Here is a 24,807-nt window from a genome sequence, read left to right as displayed (position 1 = left end):
TATATTTATAGCAATAGCCAAAAATTCATTGTATGGTTCAAAATTATATTTTTTTATATTAGGATATTAAGTAAAGATCATGTTTCATTAAGATATTTTGTAAATTTCCTGCCATAAATATGTCAAAACTTAATTTCTGATTAGTAATATGCATTGCTAAGAACTTTATTTGGACAGCTTTAAAGGTGATTTTCTTAATATTTTGATATTATATATAAATCCCAATTTCGAAAAATTGACACATACGACTGGTTTTGTGCTCCAGGCTCACATATTTGTAATATTCTTAAAACAAAATTGAATTCTGCTAGCAATCATTGTTTTTACAAAATGCATTGCTAAACATTTCACTGTAATGCAATCTACCTTTCTACCCTGATTACATAACATTGTTATTCCGTCAGGCTTCTCAAGCTTATTAACAACCAATCCCTTGCTATGTACACCAGATGTTAGGAGAGTGAGAGAGATGGGAGACGTATTAAAACCCATTACACAAAATGTAATTTCTGACAACATAATCCTTACCATTGTTCGGCTGGGTACCTTGGAGACAACAGGTGACTAAGAACGAGGATTAATTTACAAAAGTGGCCTATCGGTGGGACGCAGGCTGACGGACACAAGGGAATCTTGTTGGGGTTATCAATTTCTGTGACCTCACAACAACCCATGGGAGATCAATTCTTTCAGCCACATTAGTTAGCAGAGAACACATAGGCAATTACTTTACACACTGTCCTGTCCTACCCCAGCACTCCGGCTACTGGGCCGGGTTTGGTGTACGTTCGGAAGAACTGTCACGTTGCCTGTGTTTGTGTGGATGCAGGCACTTGTCTGAGCAAGTGTGTAAGTGATGAGCCAGAGGTGGTCAATTTAAGCGGTATTAGCTGCTAAACCCTGCATGCTGGGATCTTGCAGCACTCTCCCAGATTGTGGATGTGTGTTAGGATATGTGTGTAAGGGCGCAGATGACATGGAAAGTGTGTATGAAAACAGAGAGAGAGAGAGACGATCAGCACATCAGGGGTTAGAGAGTAGGATCTGTCGTTTCATAGGCCCGTAGTAGGAAGCTCACCATTGGGTGTCTCCATGGCAACCCCTGGTGATGTTACCTCCTGACCTGCTGATTTTTAGAGGCAATTTCCCTAGCTGTGATTCTATTTATCAGACTAGTCAAAGCACCGGGCCAATATAGCTTATTCCCAACATATGATATTCGTGCAAGATAAATTCCAGCATTCCACTCTAGCATGCAAGCATATAGATTTCGCTTAGCATGCAAGCCCATATCATTTAGCCATATCTCTGAGTGAAAATTTTCTTGATTATAGGACTTAAGAGCGAACATGTGGAAACGACAACGTGACATCAAACAAACAGCTAACAGATGGGGCTAAACAAGAGATCAACTGAAAATGACGGCTTCCTTAAGCCCTGCTCCCATAGACTTGTTAACACGCATGTACGTGTCCATTATTGATGAGGACTCGGAGAATCCGCGGGCTGAAGATTAAATAAAAAATGCTAAAGGCCGCGCGGGGTGCGGATCACTCATGAATTATTGGCGCTAACATAACGTGAGGGACTGCTGCAAATCTGGGTCCACATATTAACAATCGACCCACGTGGGTGGGTGCGTTGTTTAGTCAACAAGCATTGAGAGTGTCTGAAAATCTGGACGATACGCAATAGACGTACACTTAGTCACACCCTTATGGACACCCTTACGCGCACATGAGCACAGACGCACCCGCGGACACGCATGAGCGCACAGAGACAGCCTGAGACACAGTGAGCGAACGTGGCATCAAGGAGGGGATGTGGATCGACTGTGGGATCTATTTTTGGAAGGAGATGTCAGAGCTTCGATAGGGATTACGTACAAGTGCATAATGATGTAAAGGTACAGTCAGTCGTTTAACATACAAATGCAAAACTTTCATTGAAATGAAGCTTTGATGGGAGCGTAAAAAAAGGACAGATGCAGAGAGCAAGAAAAGTTTTAGCCTTTGACGATAAGAGAAAGCATTCTCAGAACACTCCATAAAGATCAGTGATGTAAAATCAATGGGCGGGTCATCGGGTTTCACGTGTTGCCCGTTCTTCCCTTCCTGACGGAATTTAATAATCCCTTTAAAGATGCTGTTTAAACCTTAGGGATGGATTGTTTTGTCAATAAGGCGGCTTTTATGAAAGTCTTAAAAGCATGGAGTGAAGTGTGGCGGGGCTACTTTAGAGAAACAGCGTCCACACACCCTGGATCAGGTTTCTGCGCCTGAGAGAAAAACGGAGCGAGAGCAAAATAAAGAGAGAGAACTGGATGACTGGCATGCTTCACTTCTCTGACAGCCAAGCCCGCCCATGTCAAGAGAAGTTGAAACTTGTTCAAGAAAAGCTCTGGATGATTGCTCTTTGTGCTCTTCGTGTGTAGTATCTGGCAACGTTCTTACAGCTTTGAGGGAAAATGTGACCCCTGACCTAGTAGGTCGCTTGGAGAGGTGATGCACAACAGTTTTACTTATACGAAATCACAAATGTGTGGTATATCGGTTGTTCCTTCTACACCACGACAAATTGATACTTATATAAAACACAAAAAGGAGCTCCATTGATTCCATCATATCATAGAGCAACACCTGGGCAGTAAAACTTTTTCTGGGTTCTAGTTTTGGACTGTATGTGATTTTGTAATGTGCATGATTCTGGATGTAGTGTACACAGACAATTATCTGCTTAAGCTGAGAATACGTGCATACGTGTTGAGTCTCACTGCTTATGCATGCATATGCATATATGTGTGTGTGTGAGCGCAACAGTGGCAAGCAAAAGGATGCAAGCAGGTCTGGGTGAGATGAGCCATAGCCCATGTCCCGGAGCGGCCTTCACACAGCCTTCCTGTCAAGGTGCTTTAGCGTGAATATCCGTGGCCTTTCAACAAAATACCAACACACCCTGGGGTCAAACTGCCAAACAAAAGACATATTTACACCAGCAAGACACAGGCATGCAGCCCAACCTACACCCTCAAAATCCCCTGCTACATCAGGCGAAGATGGAGACATAGTGGAGAGCTCAGCTCCATGAAGCTGGATGGATATAGGGATTGTTTGCCTTTCTGCACAGTTGGGCTCAGTCTGTTCTTAAGTGTTTGCTAACAATTCTGCCATACTGGAATTTCAGCACTTGCTCAGACCTGATCTCTGTGTTGTGTCAACAGCAGACAAGTTGGAGTGGTTCTGTGTGTGTGTGTGCGCATGTGTGTGCGTTTAGACATGTGAAGTCGCTGGACTGCGCGCGCATGTGTGTGCGTGTGTAAACGAGACCAGCGCAGTTAAAATAGTTTCTTTGTCTCGGGGAGAATGCGCCTCTATATGTGGAGATATATGTGCATGGATGGCTCCTTGGCAGTAAGTTGTCGTAGGATATGTGCGTGTGTGTATGCATGCATTCGTACAGAGTCTGTGAACCATACAAGGGTGCACCCCCCTCTTTCTCTCCCTCTGTCTTACATCACAACAGGCCCCAGGCAATGCCTGCATTTTTTTTCTTCTTTTCTCCACTTTTTTTATCCTCTCTTTTGTGGGGGAATGTGAACATGACAGACGGAGGGTGGATCGGCACTAGAGCATATTGGTTATGTTTATAAATCTAGGAACAGATTGGACCGCTGATTAGCGAGCCGACCACTGATTAGCTAATGAGCTTTTAGCATTACAGTGATTGCAAGGTCATGCTGAACTTCACCCCTCTAACAACAACCACAAAAATAAGCATGTTAGAGTGAGTAACACTACATATATTTATTGTATATGTATAATGTAGCTTTTTAATATATATATATATATATATATATATATATATATATATATATATATATATATATATATATAAATCATCCTGGCCATATTATTTCCTTTTTAAATGTGAATGCTCTTATCTGTCAACTGATTCTATCAGTTGAAATCAAACAGTGCCAAAATTGTATATATCAGAATATCTGATGTGATATCAGCATGGTACATTCTGTTTTTGCAAGGGAACTTAAAACAGAAAAAGTGACTGAACTTGTCAGACCACAAATCTTTAGTTTTCATTTATAGTCTCTACTGGTTATTCAAATCACCGTACCATCAGATGTTAAAGTATAAATTGTTTTTTTTACTCAATTCCTGGTTGCTTAGTGCGTGGTTAGTAATGTCAGTCGGCGCTTATGTGTAAGGTCTTGTATGTGTGTCAATAGAACTAGCGGTGCCAGCATGAGCGCTACAGCGCCCGGCAGAGACCACCACAGTGACAGCTAGGCGGAGGACCCATTAAACCTGCTGCCGTGATGTCATTTCCTCTCTAACGTGCCATGTGCTGCCACACACACGGCTGCCAGTTGACGTCCCAACACTGTGCAGTTGTTTGTTTGCATGTTTGCCCAGACAGAGAGGCAGTGCCCTCTGGCCCAAGCGCTTGCCTCCGGCATCAGGCCGCATGAAGAGCCCTCAGAGATAGACGACAGCATGGAACGGAGCGTGTTCCAATGTTGTGTTTGTGAAGTGGGCATATGATGGTGCCCTCCCTCACTGATGTATTATTGCTCTATTTCTCTTGCTCTCTCCGGACTGGGTGGGGAATCAGAGGAGAGCAGGCAGGCCATGTTCATGCCAAGAATGACCTCATAGTCCCCGGCTCTAGAGGAGTGGGGAACCGTCTCTGAAGCATGTCCAGCACCTCGCAGCAGTTGCACTCTGCTTTGTATTTCGGTGGTTGTTTGAATGCCGCAACAGAGGTTGATCACAGCAATGGTCTCCTCTCGCCTCAAGCTGGAGGTTTTCTGGTCTGAAGTCTTCGTAAGGCGTCCTGGCTGCGTTGTTCTTTTGAGCAACTCGTAGCTGCTACACCCCTCTCTCTTTCTCACAGACCGGCTACGTGTTTATAAAGTGTGTTCCTCAGCCCCCAGGCGGCGGCCCCACTCTTTAAAAGCGGCTTTAGAGGGGACTTCACAGCTCTGTTAATGGAAAGGTTTCGACTTTGTTTGGTGAGAGGAGCTTGTGGGGGTGCACCAGGGGTGAGTTTGCTGAAGTAATGGCCAGCCTCTGTTGGAGGGGGGCTGATGCAGCAGGGATTAGACCAGCCCCTACTTGAGACTTCCCCAAAAGCCCCCTTTACATCTACTCTGTTTTCTTTTGGCAAGCTGTTTTTGCTCTGCTAGAGTGGACCAGGTAATCCCGGTCAAGTCTGGGAATCTCTGGCCACACTGCAAAGTTTTCTGGATGATGACTAGATTTAAATGTGAGATTGAGTCCCATGCATTAGCTATGCAAATCTCACAGTTGCATGCAAGAAACCTGGAAGCCAACAAGTTTGGTATTAACTGGTGTAAGCAACTACAGCAACATAAATAAGTCACGACACATGCCTACGTTTCTGTGATTTTCTAGCAGTCTCTAAAAGAGAATGACATCACTGTACTAACAACCAGATCACATCCATCTTTAGCTTCCCTAGACCCAGTAGAGTGGGTTCTTCTTATGGGATTCCACCAACGCGGGCCAGTCTAAGAAGCAGCGGAGGGGCTGAGGGGGAGGCCGATGTTATTAAGAACATGAAGAGAGGTGAGAAAGGCAGGAATATGCAGTGCGAGGGGAGGAAGAGGGGTGTGATGTGGCTGAATGGAATTGTCGGAGGTGAGAGATGCAAACGGGTGTTTGGAACTTGGTCCTTTATGTACGCCCCATTCCCCCTCGTCTGTCTTCAGCAATGGAACAGGTTAACGCCACTCCTCCAGGCCTGGGTTGCTCCGCGCTGATTAAAAGAAGTGTGTAAATGTATGTGTTAGTGTGTGTGTGTGTGTAAGTGAACGAGAGTGGGTGGATCGGGGGGAGGCAAGAGTGTAAATGGAATTTGTGCAGCAAACAGCTGGACTAGTTTATTTAAGCACAGGCAGGCCATAGCAACTGACCCCAGATTGACTTGGAGAGAGGAGGAGCCAGGGTGGACTTTTATGACTTTTAGGTCGAGATGAGATGCTCGTATTTATGAAATTTGCCTTCAGGCATGCCAACATGTGAATTACTAATTACTTAAGTAAATGGATCTCTGGAGCAGATACTGATAATAAAGTTGGTTTCACCAGAGGGGTCTTATTGCATGATTAGCTAGTTGAATTATAGCAGTTAGCAAGTTAACCGGTGTGGGGGAAGCTACTTCAAAAATGTAGTTTGCCAAGATATAAGCTGCATGTTTTTTTGAAACTGTTATACTCCAGTTGAGCTATATTTATTTAAAGTAGTAGCTATTTAGATTACAAGCTAACAAAACATAGCAAATTACATTGTAGTTAATTAAGGAAGCAATCTAATTTTAAATGTATTGTATTTGATGATACAATTTGATGATACAATGATACAATTTGTATTTGATGATACAATTTAGAATTATAATTTCAAGTATAATTTCATATATATATATATATCTAAAGAATAATATATTATATTAATAATATATTATAATATATTAAATACCTAAAGAATATTATATTATATTATATTATATTATAATTTATTAAAAATACCTAAATACCTAAAATGTGACTCAAATATTTATTTGTCATTATTTCTATTTATTTATTTATTTAATTTTATTTTATTTATTTTTTCAGTTTTAACAAATCAATTGATATCACTTTACGTATGAATATTACTTAGTTTGATGTGTGTGCATGCACATTGTTAAAACCGTAATATGGCATTGTCACAAAGCAGCATGCAACTGGAAAAAGTACGTTTTGAAAACATCTGAGCTACTGTCACACTACTGAAAATGTAGTTTGTAGCTATTTTTAGCCAGTTATTTCCCATCACAGAGTTAGCACAATGACTGATAAAGCACGCTTTTAAAATTTTAACTGATAATTATCCTAAAACCGTATCATCTTTTATATCTTTTCTTTTAATGCATATTTTTACTGGAGATTCCTGTAGAGCCACAGATGCAGATCCGAATCATCAGATCATTCTATTCCATCGGTATTACTGATATGCCTGTTTGTGGGTTTTTAATATACATGTAAATGTAGCTGAGTGTGTTGAAATGCGATTTCATGAGTGAATTTGGTCCTCCGTAGTCATGCATGCGCCCCCTCACACAGTTTACATCTGAGAAGGAGAGGGAACGAGCGAACGAAGGGGGTATTTCTGAGAAAAAATGACGTACTTCATATGCATTTAGATAGACATACTGAAATATAACCTTTTGTATCTTCAATCTGGATCTTTCCAGCAACGCTTATTAAATTATTCCCTAATTGGTCACGCAACAAAGGCAGCTGATGAAAAAGACAATTTCTTGCTTTTAATTGGCCATTTCACGTGCCGTTCGTGCTACACCTGTGCGTTTGTAATGAGAGTGGGATATTAGCGGAGGCCCTGGCAGACCCAACAGAGATCACATCGACTGTCAGTAAAGTCGGGAATGAGCGATAGTGCTCCAACACGTTATGAAACACACACACACACACACACACGCTAACAGAATGAGAAGAACCGAACGTCCATCAAGGTTCATTTGGCTCATAAACACTCATTTCAATCTTTTTTTCTCGTCCTTTTAGTGAAGCTGTGTATTTTTAACCCTCCTCTTTTTACCCTACTTTGGAGGTGCCACTAGTGGCGTTTTGCTTTAAAATAGCCCCCCATTGTCCCAAGCTGGGCTGAATAGTTGGCTTCATTGTGTGCCTATGGGAAGTAGAAACTGAACAGGCCATAAACGCAGTCCTATAGCGCGGAGAGGTCGCGCAAAGGTGAACTTTTACTCCTAATGGAGGCTCCAGCTTTAGCCTGGCCCGTATGGCTCTCTGCTCCTTTTGATTGCCTTCTTAACCGTCAGCGCCAGGGCGTCCGCCTGGCTCACAGAACAGAGCATGACCATTCTTTCTCTTTTTCCTCACACTCCTACACCCCCTCCCTCACCCTCACCACCTCTCCATCCCCCTGCCTGGTATTGTGTAGCACTTGTCCTTTGTTCCAGCTTTTGGCGCATCTGGCCTTAGATATAAGAAGGAACGAGAGAGGAAGCTTAAGATACCTTTAAAAAAAAAAAAAAGAAAGAAAAAAGAAAGAAAGAACAGCCATTTCCACAATTTGAAAAAAAAGCGAGCGGAAAAAAGGCAGAGGGAGAGCGAGTGAGCGAGGGAGGAAAATCCAAACGGCAGAGGTCAGCAGATAGACAACAGTGCCCCCCCTTTGACCCCAGCCTGAGATGAAGGCAGTAAAAGGAATGCCTAGTCTGAGACTCCCCCTGCTCTCCAGCCCGCTGCTGGTGATAAAACTCCAGACATTCTCTCATTTGATGGTGCACTGCCATGTCAGTACATTCCTCCCTGATCTTTTTTTTTTTTTTTTTTTTTTTTAAGGTGATGTCGTAGAATGATATTGGTGATAAATATATGAGACAGTTGTGATCTCTGGCAAAATAAATTTAGAGGAACAAAAAAACATTCTATTAAAGCTTTACGCCACAAAAAAACTATTTATTCCAGTAACTCCCTTTAATTGTGGTAAATTTTAAGATAACAGTCATGGATGGCTCACTTACAAACCATATCGTTTTATTTAAAAATAGTTTTTATGAATATTGATTACATTGTGAATATTAATCATCTCCAGAGTAATATAGTTAATTGACCAAATTGTAGGTGGTTTGCAGTTGCATTTTCCAATGGCTTAAATGCATTCAAAATTTAGAAAGTTGGAATCATCTGTTTTATAATTAATAAAGAAGAAGCTTAGCAGATGCCTATGTGAACATTTCTTTGTCCGTTAGTTCTGCTCTTTCTCTTTATTTCTCCCTTTCTCTCTTTCTTTCTCTCGCTCTCTCCCTCCACCCCAAGCTCTCCTCCCTTGCTTTTCTCAGCCTGAAAAGAGTAGCGGGGCTATTGTTTCCTTAAAAGTCTACTAATTCCCCCCTCAAAGGATGAAATGGAAGTGTCCAACTGTGGTAACAGCAGGAGGACATAAATCAAGTTGGAACCCCTGAGCATGGTCTCCTGGAGGTGACCAGGGTCACGGGGTCACTAGAGGGGATTTAGGCACAACAAGGCCAGAGCTCTCCGATGTATGGTGCAAAGAGGCTGGGGGTCAGAAGCTACAGGGGCCAGATATGTTTTTGTCACAAATGTTATGCACAATATGCAGAATTGCACAGCAGTCCGTTCTTTTTGGCGGGGGAAAAAATATCCTCGTTGAACCCACAGTTTCATTATTCTCCCTCTAGGGAGACAGGGAAAACGAAAACATGGCTTGTACTTGTGTTCTTTGACAATGCAACACTTTTCTGTTAGCAAACATTTCCTAAACACATTAATTCCTGTGGTGCATATCAACTGAGTTGCATCTGGCATCAGGGTTTGAATGGTTCAGTGGTTTAAAATAAAGTTGTTTAAAAAAAGGAGTCTCTTGAACTGCATAGATAGAGAAAAACACCACTTTCTTCAAGGGTGCTATTGTGCACTTCGCTTGCTAGGCAATATATATTAAGCTAGCACAAGTTTGTACAAGTCATAAGCTTTGTGAACATTTCTGTGTTATGGAACAACTCTCTGACACTCCCACTGGAGTACTAGAGGATTAGAGAAAAAATCCCTCAATTACCCCTCTGATTAGCTATCTGGGCTGATCTGGACAGCAGCAGGCTTGGACGTGACTGTGTTTACAGAAAAAGACAGCAAAAACTCCAGTGACTTTCCAGTCATATGTTGCATCTTGTTTTTTTACAGGTTCATTAACGCAAGAAGAAGAATAGTGCAGCCTATGATCGACCAGTCCAACCGAGCAGGCAAGTCCCCCATAGTTTCTGTATTCAAGTCCCGCAGGCGAAAGCCCCCTGCAAGCCATGCACCCGGAGGCCCACCTGCCGGTAAATACTTAGCCCAGCCTGGATGTCAACAAAGATTGACCACTAAAATCCATCCAATTAACCCAAAGCACTAATCATGCTGACTTGGGCACTATATAACCCAGTGACGAAGAGAAGCAAGCAAACACCTTACGATGGATTAAAGTATTGAAACAATAACTACAACTGGATCCTCTCTATCCAACTCATTATACTGAAGAAAAGTGGAGAGTTGTTCGGCTAAGTGCAGAGGATATTAATCTTTTTTTTTTTTTTACTCTCTCTCTCTCTCTCTCTATATATATATATATATATATATTTTTTTTTGTAGTGGCCATGTTTGCCTCCCAGCTCAGTTCTTCCTGTTAGTGAACAGTGCCCCTGGTGCATGGCTTGTTGTGGACTGCTGTAAAGTTTATTACCTGTAATAGGGTTCAGGGGGCAGGGTTGCATTAGGGACTCAGTAAAGTTCAAAGGCATTCATTGGGGTTGAGCTGTTGTTTTTGACCAAATAACCCCCCAACACGCACACACACACACACACACACACATATACTTTCAACAGTGTGAGCTGACGGTAAGTACATCTCAATTAGCTTGTGTGGGGAGGAAAAAAAAAAAAACTAGAACTTTTTTTGTGTGTGTGCGCGTTGTCAAAAAATGTTTCCTGTATTATAGAATATAGGATTAGTTCTTTGTTCCTAGTACTTAGGCTTCATTGGGCATGTTCTGTCAAGTGTTTTATCTCTCATGAAACCCAAAGAAACTGTGTGAAATGCCTAAGTCTGCATGCGTGTTAACAGATGACGTTTCTCCTGTGACTTAAACTTAATTAAAAGCACTAATTGACCACTGTTCATTTCCCCCACATTCCCTCACCATGCCCTCCTGCAGTAAGTCAAGGAGCTCCCTACAACCCAGATGGTCAACCCATGGGAGGCTTCGTGATGGACGGCCAGCAGCACATGGGAATCAGACCACCTGGTAAGACCTTGGCGTGTCTTCTCTGACATCTCCCACCTTCCCACAAGCCCCCTCCTTCTCTTCCTCACCACCTCCTTCTTAGTCTGATTCTAAGACCCTTGGCTAGCACAGGTGTGGTCCAGTGCATGACACCCCTTTGTCCCTTCATGTTTCCTCTCTGAGACCTTTGCTTTCTAATACCCATCTTCCCAGAATTTGCTCTTCTCTCTAAATCTAAGCCTCTTCCACCCTGTGTAACTGGTCACTGTTGCTAACCCCTCATCCCCTCCCACCTCCCCACTTAAGCTGCAGGATTTATCCAAAGCCAGGCTTCCTTCCAACCTTTAGCCTTTGAATGCATTATTTACTTGGTTGTTTACTTATATTGTCTTATTTGTACCATATGGTGTTCTTCTCTTTTCTTTTAATAAATGGGGGATTGTTCTTTTGTTTCTTGACCTCCTGTCTCTGAGCCGTGGTCTGTTTATTTTCTCATCTTTCGGCATCTTCTTCTTCGATTGTTTTCTCTCCTTCTAGGGCCTATGAGTGGGATGGGCATGAATATGGGCATGGAGGGACAGTGGCACTACATGTAACCTTCTAGTTAACCAATCGCAAAGCAATGGGGGAAGTAAGTACAAAAGCAGGGTCACCAAGCATCCATAACATGTGACATGTCTTGAGCAATGAATTTGATTTGCTTTTTACAAAATGGGAGACAAAAAATAATGTCTCTTTTCCTCCAGACAACAAGCTGCTTTTTCCTGCTTACAAATACTAATATTTCCTGTACTTGTGGGTGACGAGCTCTGGTCAGGAGTTTGTGTGCTTGTGTCTCTGTGTGTGTGTGTGTGTGCGCGCGCGTGTTATCTGTGCTGCCCTTTCTTACTTCTGAACATTTTTGGCCATGTTACTAAACAGTGCACAGAGTCATATATAAAAAGGGGAAATGAGTGTGGGTGAAAGAGAAAGAGAGAGAGCAGGAGGAGGAGGAATGGCTGTGTGGGGAAAGAGGCAAATGCAGGGTGGGGGGATTGAGATTGGGGTTTTGGTCGGAGAAGGGGAGGGGTGTGTTGCCATAGCAACAGACTGATTGGCAAAATGTAAGCAGTCTGCAGCAGTGCAAGGAGAGAAAAGTGCATGTCCCCAAAGTGTCATAAATCTGTCTCCCTACAGTTGATGCATGAGTTACATTTATACAGCAACCTGCGAGGCAACGCACAAAGAATCGCTCTCTCACCCTGCAGCCAAATACATAGCCACACATTTGGAAATTATGTCAGCCTTGCGTGGAATGTTTTAGGTGGAGCTGCTTCTATCGACCCTGACTTGGTCCACTATTTTCTTGTCTGTCTTTCCTAATAGGATTACTAATGGCAAAGGCAGGGGAGATGAAGGAGTGCAAAATGGAGGTGTGCACAGCAGGGTACACAGCTTAGTCCAGCCTAATTGACTATATCCAAATTAAATATGCCATCACAAGCGGTGTGACAAATGGATTTGACTTATTCAGTATACAAAAATAGCGATCATTAATGCAGCCAAGCACAGAATACCTCTGTTGTCAAAGAGACTCTCTACTTCACTGTCTTTAAGCGAGAGACGCAGGCTGATAACACGAGCTTGGTGCTTTAAAACGTCACGTCCCCGCTTTGTGTGCGTATCCAAACACCGAGAGTGTTTCCCGGTGTCCAAATGGCTGCTTACAGCAGCTGCCGTAGTTCCCAGAAGAGACGAGAGAAACCTGCTTTAAACAGCCTCAATTTGCTTGCCGAATTCTGTAATTGGGCCGCGTGTGGAATCTTAGATGAGATGGGTTGAGGGGAAAAAGAGAGCGAGCGAGAGGGGGAAATGAGGAAAGAAAAGGAGGCAGAGTGTGACAGAAATATGTCGCCATGGTGAAGAATGCCTGGTCTTTATGGCTTCATCACTGAAATTTCCGAGCTTGTCTAATTTAAATATTGTTACTATAGTTTCTAGGTCAATTAAATGTAAGTGATGTGTTTTATACTTCGCAACCAATTAAATTAATAGGTTATTACAAAAAACGTTATCTTATTTGATTAAGAGACCAAGGCTTCATTATATTTTATAAGCAATTTTCATTAGTTGAGGAATTCTCCTCAAGGCGAGATTAAGCAGTTATTTGCTGGGAAGTCCCAAGACCTGAAATTAAGGTGTTCCAAGCAGTCACACTGCAACATTACTTAAAACCAAAGCCAATTAAACCTACTTAGCAAAGCGTTATGCTTTCTGCCCATGACGATTATAGAGCTTATAGCTCTCCGAAACAATACACCTGTCAGCGTGGATAAAGCCTAGCTACTCAAGCAGAAGAGGGCGAGCCTTTGATAAGCGAGGGAACGACTGTTTTATGACCATTTCCCCCCGTACCGTTCTTTGTGTTTCTTCAACAAAATTAGCCAAGGGTGGCCACATTTTTTTCATTTTAATTTCAAGACAATAGTGAGCGCAGAGAGCATTAATTATGGGCATATGGACAAAAATGTTGCCCTCCCCGTCCATACTCGAACGCAGCTGGTATGCTTTGGTGAGCTGGAAGCTCTGCTGGAGACTCCTTTGTCTGACATTTCATTCCTCCCATTCATTAAGCAGAAGTTTGTTAACCTTTTGCAGGGTCAAGGTACCCATTTTTCTGCTCTGAACTTTTACTTTTAAGGGGGGAAAGGGTCTTCGGGGATTTGCCTCCTGTATTGTCTACGTCAAACATCCCCTGTTGATTCGGTCCCATGGCACCTCTGAAAATAGACAGGCGAGCAACTCAATGTATTGATTGACTTATTAAGTGAAAAACCACATTTGCAACGTGTGCCCTTTTCACATCCAAGCATTGCTTTTCTGATAGACTGGATGTTTTCCTTCCTCACCAAACAACGTGTTCAAGGATTGAAATCAAATACAGCTGATGACCCCTCAAAAGCTCGGGTCAGGCCTTTAGTGGTAAATAATTGCAGGGGCATACAGATTACCGCTTCACGTGCTACTGCAAAACACCAACCATTATGTATGCCGTTCTAAAGCTGAAACCTAAAGACCTACAACCCGGGCAATAACAAAAGGCCTGTTTTTTTAACTTGAGCTTGATTTGTTGCTTTGTATTGCCGCCGTCACAGGGTTAGTGGCCTTTCTGCTCATGGCACGTGCACGCACCCAGGTGAGGCCTCTCAAGTGACGGCCTTTGTAAATTTTCACCTTTCGTCTTTAATTTAAGCACAATGGTGGCGTTTCTCTGAGGGGCTCTCAGAGCGAGCCACAGACCTTTGCTCATTGTGTTTAAAGTGAGATAAGTGAGGGGAGAGCGTAGAATAAAGGCATGGCTTATTTTACCTCATTTGTCATTGTTGTGGCTTCCTCTGGCATAAAGACTTGGCTCGTGGACACGTAGTGGTTCATTTCCACCTATGTGCCATTTAGTGTTAGACTTCACATTTCTATCATTTACTAGCGTGTGATTAAAATGCTAAGAGAGCAGATATATAGATGAAAAATTATTGTTGTAAAAATGATCATTAAGTCAATGCCTTTTAAGATATAAGCACACCACAGTCGCAGTTATTCTGTGGCGAGCCAATTATATAGATTTCATCGTAGCATTGTTCTCTGAGATGAATATAAAATTAGCAAATTAAGCCTAATAACAGCTACATATCGACCTTCTGGTTGACCTTAGTGAAGGACAACCTTCCGGTTGACTAGTCGGGTATGACTGTGGAGGACTCCAGACCTGATGGATATGGCACTGAGTACAGATTCCTGGTGCAGGCAGCAGTAAAGTGCTATGTTCAGGCCAGTGAGTTAGTCCCTAGAGAGCCACCCTCTCCCACTACACGGATTCCTCTTCTAGTCTCTTCCCATTCATTACAGAGGACAGTCCTCTCTCGAAGGCTTCTCTTACAACCACATGACTCAAATGTTTTCTGGTGCTGTGATTGTAGTGTCAACCATTCCTTGCAAAGGAAGCGATTGGTTTGAAGACCTTCCAAAATATAATTTATATAATGGTATGTTTGACTATTCCAAATGCATCATATCAATAATCTTCTGTTTTTCTATTTTCTTCCTCAGGACTACAAGGCATGCCAGGGGATTACCTGTCACACAGTGGCCCGGTGGGTATGGCTATGGGGCAACCAGGCTACGGCGCCTCCCAGATGCCCCACCACCCTGCTCAGTTGCGGCACGGCCCTCCCATGCGTTCCTACATCCCTGGACACCCCCACCACCCAGCGATGTTAATGCACGGAGGACCACCTCACCCTGCCATGCCCATGTCAGCCTCTAGCCCCCCTATGTTCAATCCAGGAGACCCTACCATGGGAGGACAATTCATGGACATCCATGCCCAGTAATTTACTAAAACGGATTCTTTAAATGACTGCTACGGATAGACGAGGAGCTGCGATTGGTTTTTCTGGGGCTTGCCAAGCACCGATTACATACTGACTTGTTACAGAGACTGAGGAGCTCGCATCTTGGCTATAGATTCGGACCAAGAAAGATGCCCGATTTCTGTATACTATGGGACACTTTAAAAGGAGGTGCCCTTTGCTTAGACACAAAAAGAGAGAGAGAGAAAGAAAGATTGAATTTATTACTATATCAGCCTCTAAAGGGGAGGGATGAGGACATACTGTATACTGTTGTAAAATTGCATTGGACTTTCATAAGAACTGGGAAAAAGTATTGTAAATGCTATCGTATTGTTCTGCATATTATGTTGTTTCTAATAGATTTTTTTAAAAAAGGATGTGAACTTTTTTTCTTTCCACACTATGTGTGTGCCATCTCCATAGACTTTTGGCCTCCTCCATAAATCACTTTGCGTTTAAACAAGAAAAAAATATATGTGAATAAATCAATAATTCATTGAATACATGTTTGCCAGGCCATTTTTTGTCCTGCGGGAGGGCGGATTTCCCATGACCCATCATGGCCTTAGGAAGAAACTGAGTGCTATCCACCTGTCTGAGCCACATCCTCCTGCCTTTCAGGAGGTTTTGCATTCCCAATTTGTACAACATAATGGAACTGCCCCCACATCATTGGAACCAATGAAAAATTATTTTCACTTACCTTTACTGGATGCGTGAGCAGCTGAATGTGAAGAACAAGCATGTGTGAATGTGTGTGTGTGTGCGTGTGTGTGTGAAGCCAACCCATCAAACTTTCAACGTTTAAGTTATAAATGGGATTTGGGATTCATATATGCTTTTGATTAAGCAAACCTGTTTTTTGGGATATTGGTTTAACGTGTTGCTATCACTTGTTTGAATTTTGAAGAGTTTATGTATACATTGTAAATGAATAAATTTTGTGTAAAAAGAGGGGGAACTATTTTTCATATATTTGTGGTTTCCAGGCCTGGTTTGATTTTACATAAGATGGGTTAATTTTATGAAGCTGTTTACTGAACGAAACTTTCAGGTTTTTAATGACTGTCATTCACAAAATACTACAAATCCTTTAAATATTTTTGGATAATTTAATTTCACACAATGTTTTCAGATACCAAATAACAGTAGTACTGTCTATTTCTGATTACACATTTTGATTAACTTATTTAAATCACTATCCGACATGAGATAACTAACTTTTAACCTTTAAACAAATCTTCAGAATGGTTCTATTTATTCATTAGCCAATGTTCACAGTTTTTAAATTTTTTTTAATAAACTGCATTACATGCTTTTGTTCGCGCAGTAATGAATCCAAAATTAAACCACCTGATCTAACTCTCCAAACTAAATTTGTGATATGATCAGGACCATAAATTTAGATCTTATGTCGGCATTTGAATCAAACTTGAATCAAACTATGGGTCTATAAGCCACCTATAGATTCAGACAGGGATTATAGTTTAAAACTTTTAGAAACTAGACCTACAGGTTTATCCCATCAAAAATCTTTCAGCAGTGTCACACCTTTCAGCAGTGTCCACACAGTAATTAAACTCTGAGTAACACAAATTAACAGGAAGCTATTATTTTATGAGTTGCATGTAATTACAAATTGTTTTTTGTAGGCTAATTAATTTTAATAACTCACTATGAGTTACAGAAAACACTAAGTCTGAACATGGTCTGAACATGAGGCTCTAAATGCACAAGGTGAGTCCAGGTTTAAGGAAAGAACAGCATATATCATATATATAGGACAAAGCATATTTAAACGTTTGTCTAAATGCTACATATTCCACTTCTCCAGTACGTTTGCTAATGTGCAACAAATGTGCGGCCCGTTCGAAGGAGGCTCAAACGGGGGGCTAGATGAGGTGGAGGGACGGATAAAGGAAGAATTATCCCCCGTTTAGCATTAAAATTCATTTAGATAAAATTGCCACAAACACTTAAATGGGAAGATTAGTTCCCCCTCACGCCTTATTTCACTCACTCAATGGCTCCGTCAAGAGCGCTTGAAACGGCATTATCCAGACGACGACTGTTTCCAAGCTACCCGCTAAAACCGAGCACTTAAATAATTCTAAATCAGACACAACTAATCGAAATGTATGTTTACGGTCGATTCGATACGACCACGACAGGGAAATGTGGTGTATTCTTGTGGGAATGCTGGAAAAAACTTACCCAGCTTATAACTAAATGGGTGATGCCAGGTTAAACTACACTCCCATCATAAATCAATAAGTTCCCTTTCTTAAACCCGTCCCTCAGTTTTCTATCGCCATTGTATTTTTATTACCTTCTCTTTGCTGAATGTTTTGCTCTCAAGCAACGCGGAACACAGGCGACGTTTTAATGACACCGTTTCAGCTCCTCAGATTTGAATTCCTCAACCGTTCGCCATTCGGTGCTCTGGAGACACGGGCGGAGATAAATCCCATGTTTGACTGCCATCTTTAGGGGATCTGGAAAACTGTCCTTAAGGGGCATGCATATTTTATATCTTTTAAGTTTACCCAGATATTCATTATGGGCTGAAATAGTCGATTACTAAAATTATTTTAAAAATATTTCTGATAATTAAAAAAAAAAAAAAAGTAAGTAAATAAAGTGCTTTGGTGTTTCTGTCACACTTTACATGACACTATACTCATAGCCTAACTACTACTGAGTAATATTAATACACGATATATAAACTATGTCGTATTTATTTAATTCTCTTTTTAAAGAACCCATTGTTTTTTTTTTTTGTTTTTTTAATGCATAGGCTAATGTGTAACAATTACACGTGTAATAAAGCATTGCGTGTCTTTTATGTACCGCCAGTGCACAGCTAAACCTTTCATCAGATCTATGTAATTTAATGAATATATCAGGAATCATGCCTACATACAGAACATCGGTTTAGAAAGATCGGTTTTCCTGTTAGTTCTGTTCTTTTAATTCCCACTGGGTAGGTAAGTTTCCTAACGAGCGTTTCGTGACCTTTGCAAATTAACATAATTATTGATTTTCTTCATTTATCTGCAGTAAACGACATATAAGGACGACGCCTTTTCCATCTGTTGTTTAAGAAGAAAGAAGAAAGCTTTTATCTGGCTTTGACCACATACTGAACTCTGTGAGTAATGACTGAAAGAAATTTGTTCCATAAGCACAGAGGTGCCCAAACAGGACTTTCTGCCTCCCATAAAGAACAGCATGGGCTGTGCTGTTGCATGTTTCTGTCATCTGTACTCTGTATTCAAGTAGTTTTGCTTCAATTTGAAAACTTTCACAAAGGGTCATGTGTCTTCGCAGCACGCCGGCAGGGGCAGATGCAAATGTGGTCCACTCTCCATTCACTGGTCATATTTGAAAGGGTTATGTCCACTCCATGAAGTGTGTGTTTGTGTCAGTGATTTATTTTATTTTATTTTATTTTATTTTATTTTATTTTATTTTATTATTTTAATACTGCAAAACAAAAAAAAAATAACTTCATTACATTGTCCCACAATGTATTAATTATTTTATGCAACAACAATATTCAAACCAACGCACACTACAAATATGTCTAGAACTGGCACTGTAGACCGTATGATTTTACTGTAAATTGCTAAGATATAAACAAACATAAGTTATATATGGAATCGTCATTTCACAATATTGCAAGAACTTATGCAATTGCAATCAATGCAAGAATGAAAGTGTTTTAATGACCTAAACAACATTTCATGTTAGTTCAACTAAAATATTTATTATTAATTTTAATTTTTACAATATATGCTTATATGTAAAGTAAATATATTATGTCACTTTCTTTTTCGCCTCGTCTTTTATTTTCTTGTTTATTTAACTCAGAAGACAAATAAATTAAAATTTCGGCAATATCGCCAGGTCAACCAAATAAAATAAAATAAATGTATATATACATCCAGGTCGATTTATGTAAAATTGAAAGACCAATAACAGAATTGTGAGAAACCGGTGCCTTATGTATGTATAGAAGTGCAATTTTGTTTCACTAACGTCTCAAGCGTGTTACCACGTAGAATAATGTTATATGGCAGCTGGTGGACTACTAGAGAGAAGTCTGGAGAGAAGAGATGGAGTGTCCAAAACTGCAGGGCCATTTTGGATGTCATCTGTTTCCTTGGTGACTTCGCCCACCCCTGAAAGCCCCTGGGCTCCAGGATTGTTGGAGAGAAACGCGCTATTTTCTGCACTATCATCTATCACTGTCACCACGTAATGATTCCCCTCGCAGCTCCTTATTGATGTTTGTAATTGCATTATCTCATAAGGGGGTGATCAATGAAAGCGGGCTGCATTCGGGGGTCAGAGGATGCAGGATTGCTTTCTTGTCCGTTCAATTCAGTAAGAGCTTATTATGCAGCTTCGTACTCCACGATTAAAGAATGAATATATATATATATATATATATACACAGGGAAATCAAGTGTTTTGTGTAGTCTCCTGAAAGCAAACAGCATAAAAAGAAAATATGAACAATCACTTCACATACTTCGACAAAATTCTAACACGTTAACGTGGATAAAAAAAACACATATCACATGCAAAAAGCACAAAATAAAATGAAGCAATATGGTTTGAAATATATGGGGACTTATGGCAAGAAAATGTACTTACTGTTTGTACTAGAACACACCCGAAGAATATATTTTAAAACACGAAGTGACATTTTTTAAACAAATTGCTCTTGGTGGCTTTGAGAAGTTGAGTTAAAAACGAAGCACGCAAATTAAGTAATAATATCATGTTTCAGCTTCCAGAGGGAGGGTTGGTAAGCTACGAATCAAACAAATGCGCCCATTTCCGTGTAGGACGGACAACACGAGTACTGCTGCAGCAACACATAAAGAGAAATTAGAATGGTTTATCGTATCTCCACAAAGAGAGCAAAGCACTGAATTAGTAAATAAATACACAAACAATTAGTTTAACGGAAAACGCAAATCATAATCTTAAAAAGTCAGTAAACACCAAATAGCATGTAAAAATGATTTAAAATAAAATTTCAATAGACAATAGATGTTCTTTTTTTTAAGGTAAGGGCATTATGTTTTGCGTGTTTTGTGTTGCGGCAACATCACTGAAAATATACGATATATTTATTTATTTACTGATGCATAACTTGAGCTCTTAGCTCTGTTATGGTACAGAAGAGCTGCTGTCGTCAGATATGAACACTTATATTTCACAAGACGTGCGTGTTAGTCTGTTCCTGCAAATACAGTGACGCTTATGTTGAAATAGTGTATGTCTCTAACTGTAGGAATGTTACATTCTGTCTTTATTTACACAGATATTATTATAATTATTAGTAGTATTCGTATTAGTATTTATTCGTGTAAAATACGGTACTTATTTGACTGTTTAAATGGCAAAAGTATTTATAGGTAAAGTAGAAGGGCCGCTGCTGTGTTATAAATCGGACATCGTGCAACAGAACCGCGTAGTATCTCTAAACCTCTCTCTCACTTTCTCCCTCGATCACTATCAAGGTCACCACGGCCGCGGCTTACGAAGGACAAGAGCCGGGAAAGCAGCCTCGGATGTCAGTGAAAGGTGCGCCAGCCCGGCTCCCATCTTCACCTGGTGAGATCCGATCCAATAATAGCCGTTGTGTGTTAGGCTTTAATGAGAGCTCACCGACCCCCACCTGCCCAGCAGTCCCGATGAATGCCAAAACGCACTCAGCAGCATCATTTCTCCGCTCTCTTTTATGTTATGAGGTATTATGTTTCGCTTACAATAACCACTTATGTTCCCTCGTCGCTTTGATCCCGGTGAGACAGTGAAGTACGATGCATCTGCTGTTAGGGGCGAAAGATAAACGCAACACACATTCAGAGAGCAAAACTAAAAGAACCTATCAAGTTATTGACAAAGAGAACTTTTGCACGAGCACGGAAGTGAAGTAATACAGTGTTTTATAAAGAGCAATCTCTTTTTTTCGATAATAAATAAACAGAAATGGATATAGACTGCATACAGGATAATTAAGGGCTATTAATTTCATATATGATTTATTCAGCTAGTCTAAAACAGAAACACATACAGTGTTGAAAACAGCACACGTGCATACGTGAAATAACTCTTAATTATTTTAACCGGTGTATTCAATTTACTTTCTATATATTAAACACGCATTTTATTATTTTAGATCTTACACCACTTGATTAGTAATAACGTTCCGTTCATCGCAGTATGCAGATGCCCCTCTTGAGGAAATGAATCACAGAATTCTATGAGAATAATATTTAAAGGACATTAAGAGTGTTAATATGCAATTGCTTTATGCAAAGCACTACATGTAGAATAATAAATATTCTAAAGAAGACAAAAGTCGTATTATTAATTCCATTTTAAGTATGTAAAAAAACAAAGACTTCTTGAGTCTAAAGAGAAACTTTTGATACAGTAGAAAATCCCTGTGTGTCACATGACTGGGAACCAAAGGTGAAAAGGTCACGACTGCTTTAGGTAAATATGTGAGCTGCAAGTTGAGACAAGGCAGAGAGTCACAAATTCCACTCGCATAGCAGAAGAGTGATAAACCTCTGACCCGAGGCCAGTGGCCTCCTCATTTATTTATTTTCGGAGGCTGTAATTCGGTCTATGGGAACGTTTCTTTTTGATGTGCCAGTTTTGCTGCAAGAATCTGATAGACAACGAGCCAAGACTGGCAAAAAAGGATACATCAAAAAGAACCATTCAATATTACAGTACTAAATTACTGTAGCCTATTATAACAGCCTTTTTTTTCAGTTTGAATACCCTACACATTATAGTAAACCTAGATAATTAATCAGTGTATTAAAATATCGACGAATGAAAGATATAATTATAAAAACCCGTGAAAATAATAATAAACAACGTGCTACATTTTCATTATTAATAATAATAATAATAATAATAAAAATAACTTTCCTTAATGAAACACGAAACAAAATAAGGCTATGATTATCAGGTAATGTTCAAAGGTAATAGATCATGCAACTTTTTCCCCCCTTGAATGCACATTAATCTAAAGTTGCAATAAAATATATACCAAAAATTAAACATATGAGGAGAATTGGAAAATAAGTCTAACAATATGCGTGGGTGAATGATGATGTCTGACATAATAAAACATAATCTAGAAAGTAAAAATTATAGTTTAAAATGTGTGCCAAGCCTGAATCTGTATTCTAGTAGTGTTGGTTTCATATTTTAAAATAAATGTGACCTTGTGAAAAACTTGATCTACACAAGTGTAGTAATAAAAATGACTAAACTATTCTTGGACCTTAAATACACTTGGGTCTACACATCCATTATTAGCCTACTACAAAGTTTTCAAACATTTCTTTTCAAGGTTAAAACAAACAATGCTCATTAAATGTTTACTTGAGATTAGTCCAGTTAATCTGAACAAAACTTTCTTTATTATGAACGATTTATTTTTTTCCCCCTTTGCAAACCTTACATTTGTCCTACCAGGCGTTTAGTTTGTCTTGACACATTGGTCTGCTTTTCCTCTGTGCAAATGGCGTCTTTGTGCTCTGGGGCTGATTTTCTAGTAATGCTGTAAATGAAACAGTTGTTTATTCACACATCAAGCTCCGTTTTAAGACAACCATTTCCTAATGATGAATTAAATCCGGTAGCGATTTGAAAGTAACACCCAGAGTGTATCTGTTCCTTACAGCGCGCATAATTATCAGCCACACATCCGTGGCGGGTTAAAAATGTCAGCAAGAAGCTCTCTCACCTTGTCAGTTTTTCAGAGTTGCGTGTTTTCACTTTCCCACCCTGAAGTCGTAGTGCGTGAATCAGACACAAATACTTTGTTATTGTTGCAGTGATGAAGCAGCGCGGATCCACAGGATGGTATCAGAAATGTATTCGCAATGTTCATTAAGTAAATCTAATTATAAGTTTTGGTATGCAGCTGTTTTTTAGTTTTAATCAACGGGAGCCATTTTCACACTTTATCACGAACGCATCACTTGTAAACACCGTGCAAGCGCGGGGAAACTATTATTTAGAGAGAATGCAAATTCCTCAAGGGTGAAATACACAATGATATACTCAATTTCAACACAAGACTCGTATAAAACAATAAATACGAACGCTTATATTTCTTTGTGCAGCTTCAAATCATTAACATACAACAAAGACCGCACAATCTTGTTAGAACCTCTTCAAGTTGGTATTATCTTTATAGCAGACTTTTTGGCATGATTGACAGTGCTCATTATATACAGATTCTGTCATTGCAGAGGTGTCAGAATAGATTATCCTGCTGGCTCGTTTTGAAAATCTTTATATTTATCCATTTATTCATCTGTTTTGTTTTCCTTTCAGTCATCTCTCACTGTAAGCTTATAGTTACAGGACCTATATTTTGCTTTTTAATGCTTTGCAGTGTCTGACTTTGAATCTGGCGTTAGACCATGTGACAGGCCACAAGTTTATACCAGTAGGACTGTTTATTTTACACAAGCATTTTAAGGCGCACCCATTCAGGCAACACAGGGATGGGCACTTGGCTGAATTACTAACTTAGCTGCCATGGTGTCACGATGCCAGATTATTAGAACAATCATAATATTCTGATTTTCTAGTGCTGCACACTTTGCAGCACTTGAAATAACATGCTTGTATGTCTTTTATGTGAAGAAAGTGACCCGGTTACTGTAACGGAAGCTTCCAGAGGTCTTAATCCTGAACATGCACAACCCAATGCCACGCTTTCTGCTGTGTAGTTTATGGTCCATAGACAGTTTATAAAGAGCAATGTAGTCTATCAGACTGGCTGACTGCCTCTGCACAAGAGATTCAGTTAGAACGAATGTACTCACTCTGCTGTGGAGGTTTTCAGGTAACAGTGGGGAGCCCATCGGCTACTTACCCTAAACTAAACATTAAAAGAAGTGGAAAAGACTCTTCTACCTCTTTAAACTGAAAAACAGAGGAGAACTTGAAAAATGGATGACGTGACCTCTATATGTTGTTGTTCTGCTCCTGCTGTGTTGTATTTGTCCAGTACTGGACAGAGTTTTTTTTTTTAGGCTCTTTAGGGTACATGTTTTTAAAATCAATTTATTGATTCATTTAATTATTTGGTAGTGATTGTTTTTCCCTAACAAAGCTACATTTATGCCTTCTTAGAAATAATATATGCCCTGTAATTTTCCATCCTAGTATTACTTCCCACTCCACAGTAATTTAAAGTCTACCTGTGGCAATGTGTTGAAAGACCAATGAAGGATTAGCTGAAGTGTGAGTCAGAGACAAATTCACTGATGTGTGAGAGAGCTAGAAACAGAACGGCCAAATATTTGAGCAGATTCGAAGATGTGCCACCTCCGTTCCTGCAGTCCAAGCCTGTTTATGTCCAAGATAAATCTCTCTCCACTTAGATGTAAAGGAAACAAATCCATCTGATAAGGGACCCTTTGCCCCCACCCCTCACACTTTACTTTGGACAGGGCTACACATTTAGCATAAAAGCTTTTAGTGTGTCGTGCCACAGTCCAGGCAAGCT

The 24,807-nt window shown here is 40.3% G+C and overlaps 1 protein-coding gene across 2 annotated transcripts in view; it reads left to right on the top strand.

The window, feature by feature from the left end:
- Positions 1 to 15,763, top strand: part of meis1b (Meis homeobox 1 b) — a 60,429-nt gene extending 44,666 nt beyond the window's left edge. Inside the window, exons 10-13 of one of the 2 annotated variants that reach the window (XM_051125499.1) lie at positions 9,767 to 9,825; positions 10,780 to 10,869; positions 11,386 to 11,479; positions 14,935 to 15,081. In XM_051125499.1, coding sequence (XP_050981456.1) covers positions 9,767 to 9,825; positions 10,780 to 10,869; positions 11,386 to 11,444 — 208 coding nt within the window. In that variant the 3' untranslated portion in view covers positions 11,445 to 11,479; positions 14,935 to 15,081. Of the gene's footprint in view, positions 1 to 9,766; positions 9,826 to 10,779; positions 10,870 to 11,385; positions 11,480 to 14,934 lie in introns of both variants that reach the window. The other variant, XM_051125498.1, reaches the window with a different exon arrangement.
- Positions 15,764 to 24,807: the final 9,044 nt, after the last annotated feature.

This window comes from Labeo rohita, chromosome 13, assembly GCF_022985175.1.
Source record: "Labeo rohita strain BAU-BD-2019 chromosome 13, IGBB_LRoh.1.0, whole genome shotgun sequence".
NCBI classification, from domain to species: Eukaryota; Metazoa; Chordata; class Actinopteri; order Cypriniformes; family Cyprinidae; genus Labeo; species Labeo rohita.
Note: the sequence above shows the minus strand (reverse complement) of the source record. Positions and strands in the feature narration are given on the sequence as shown.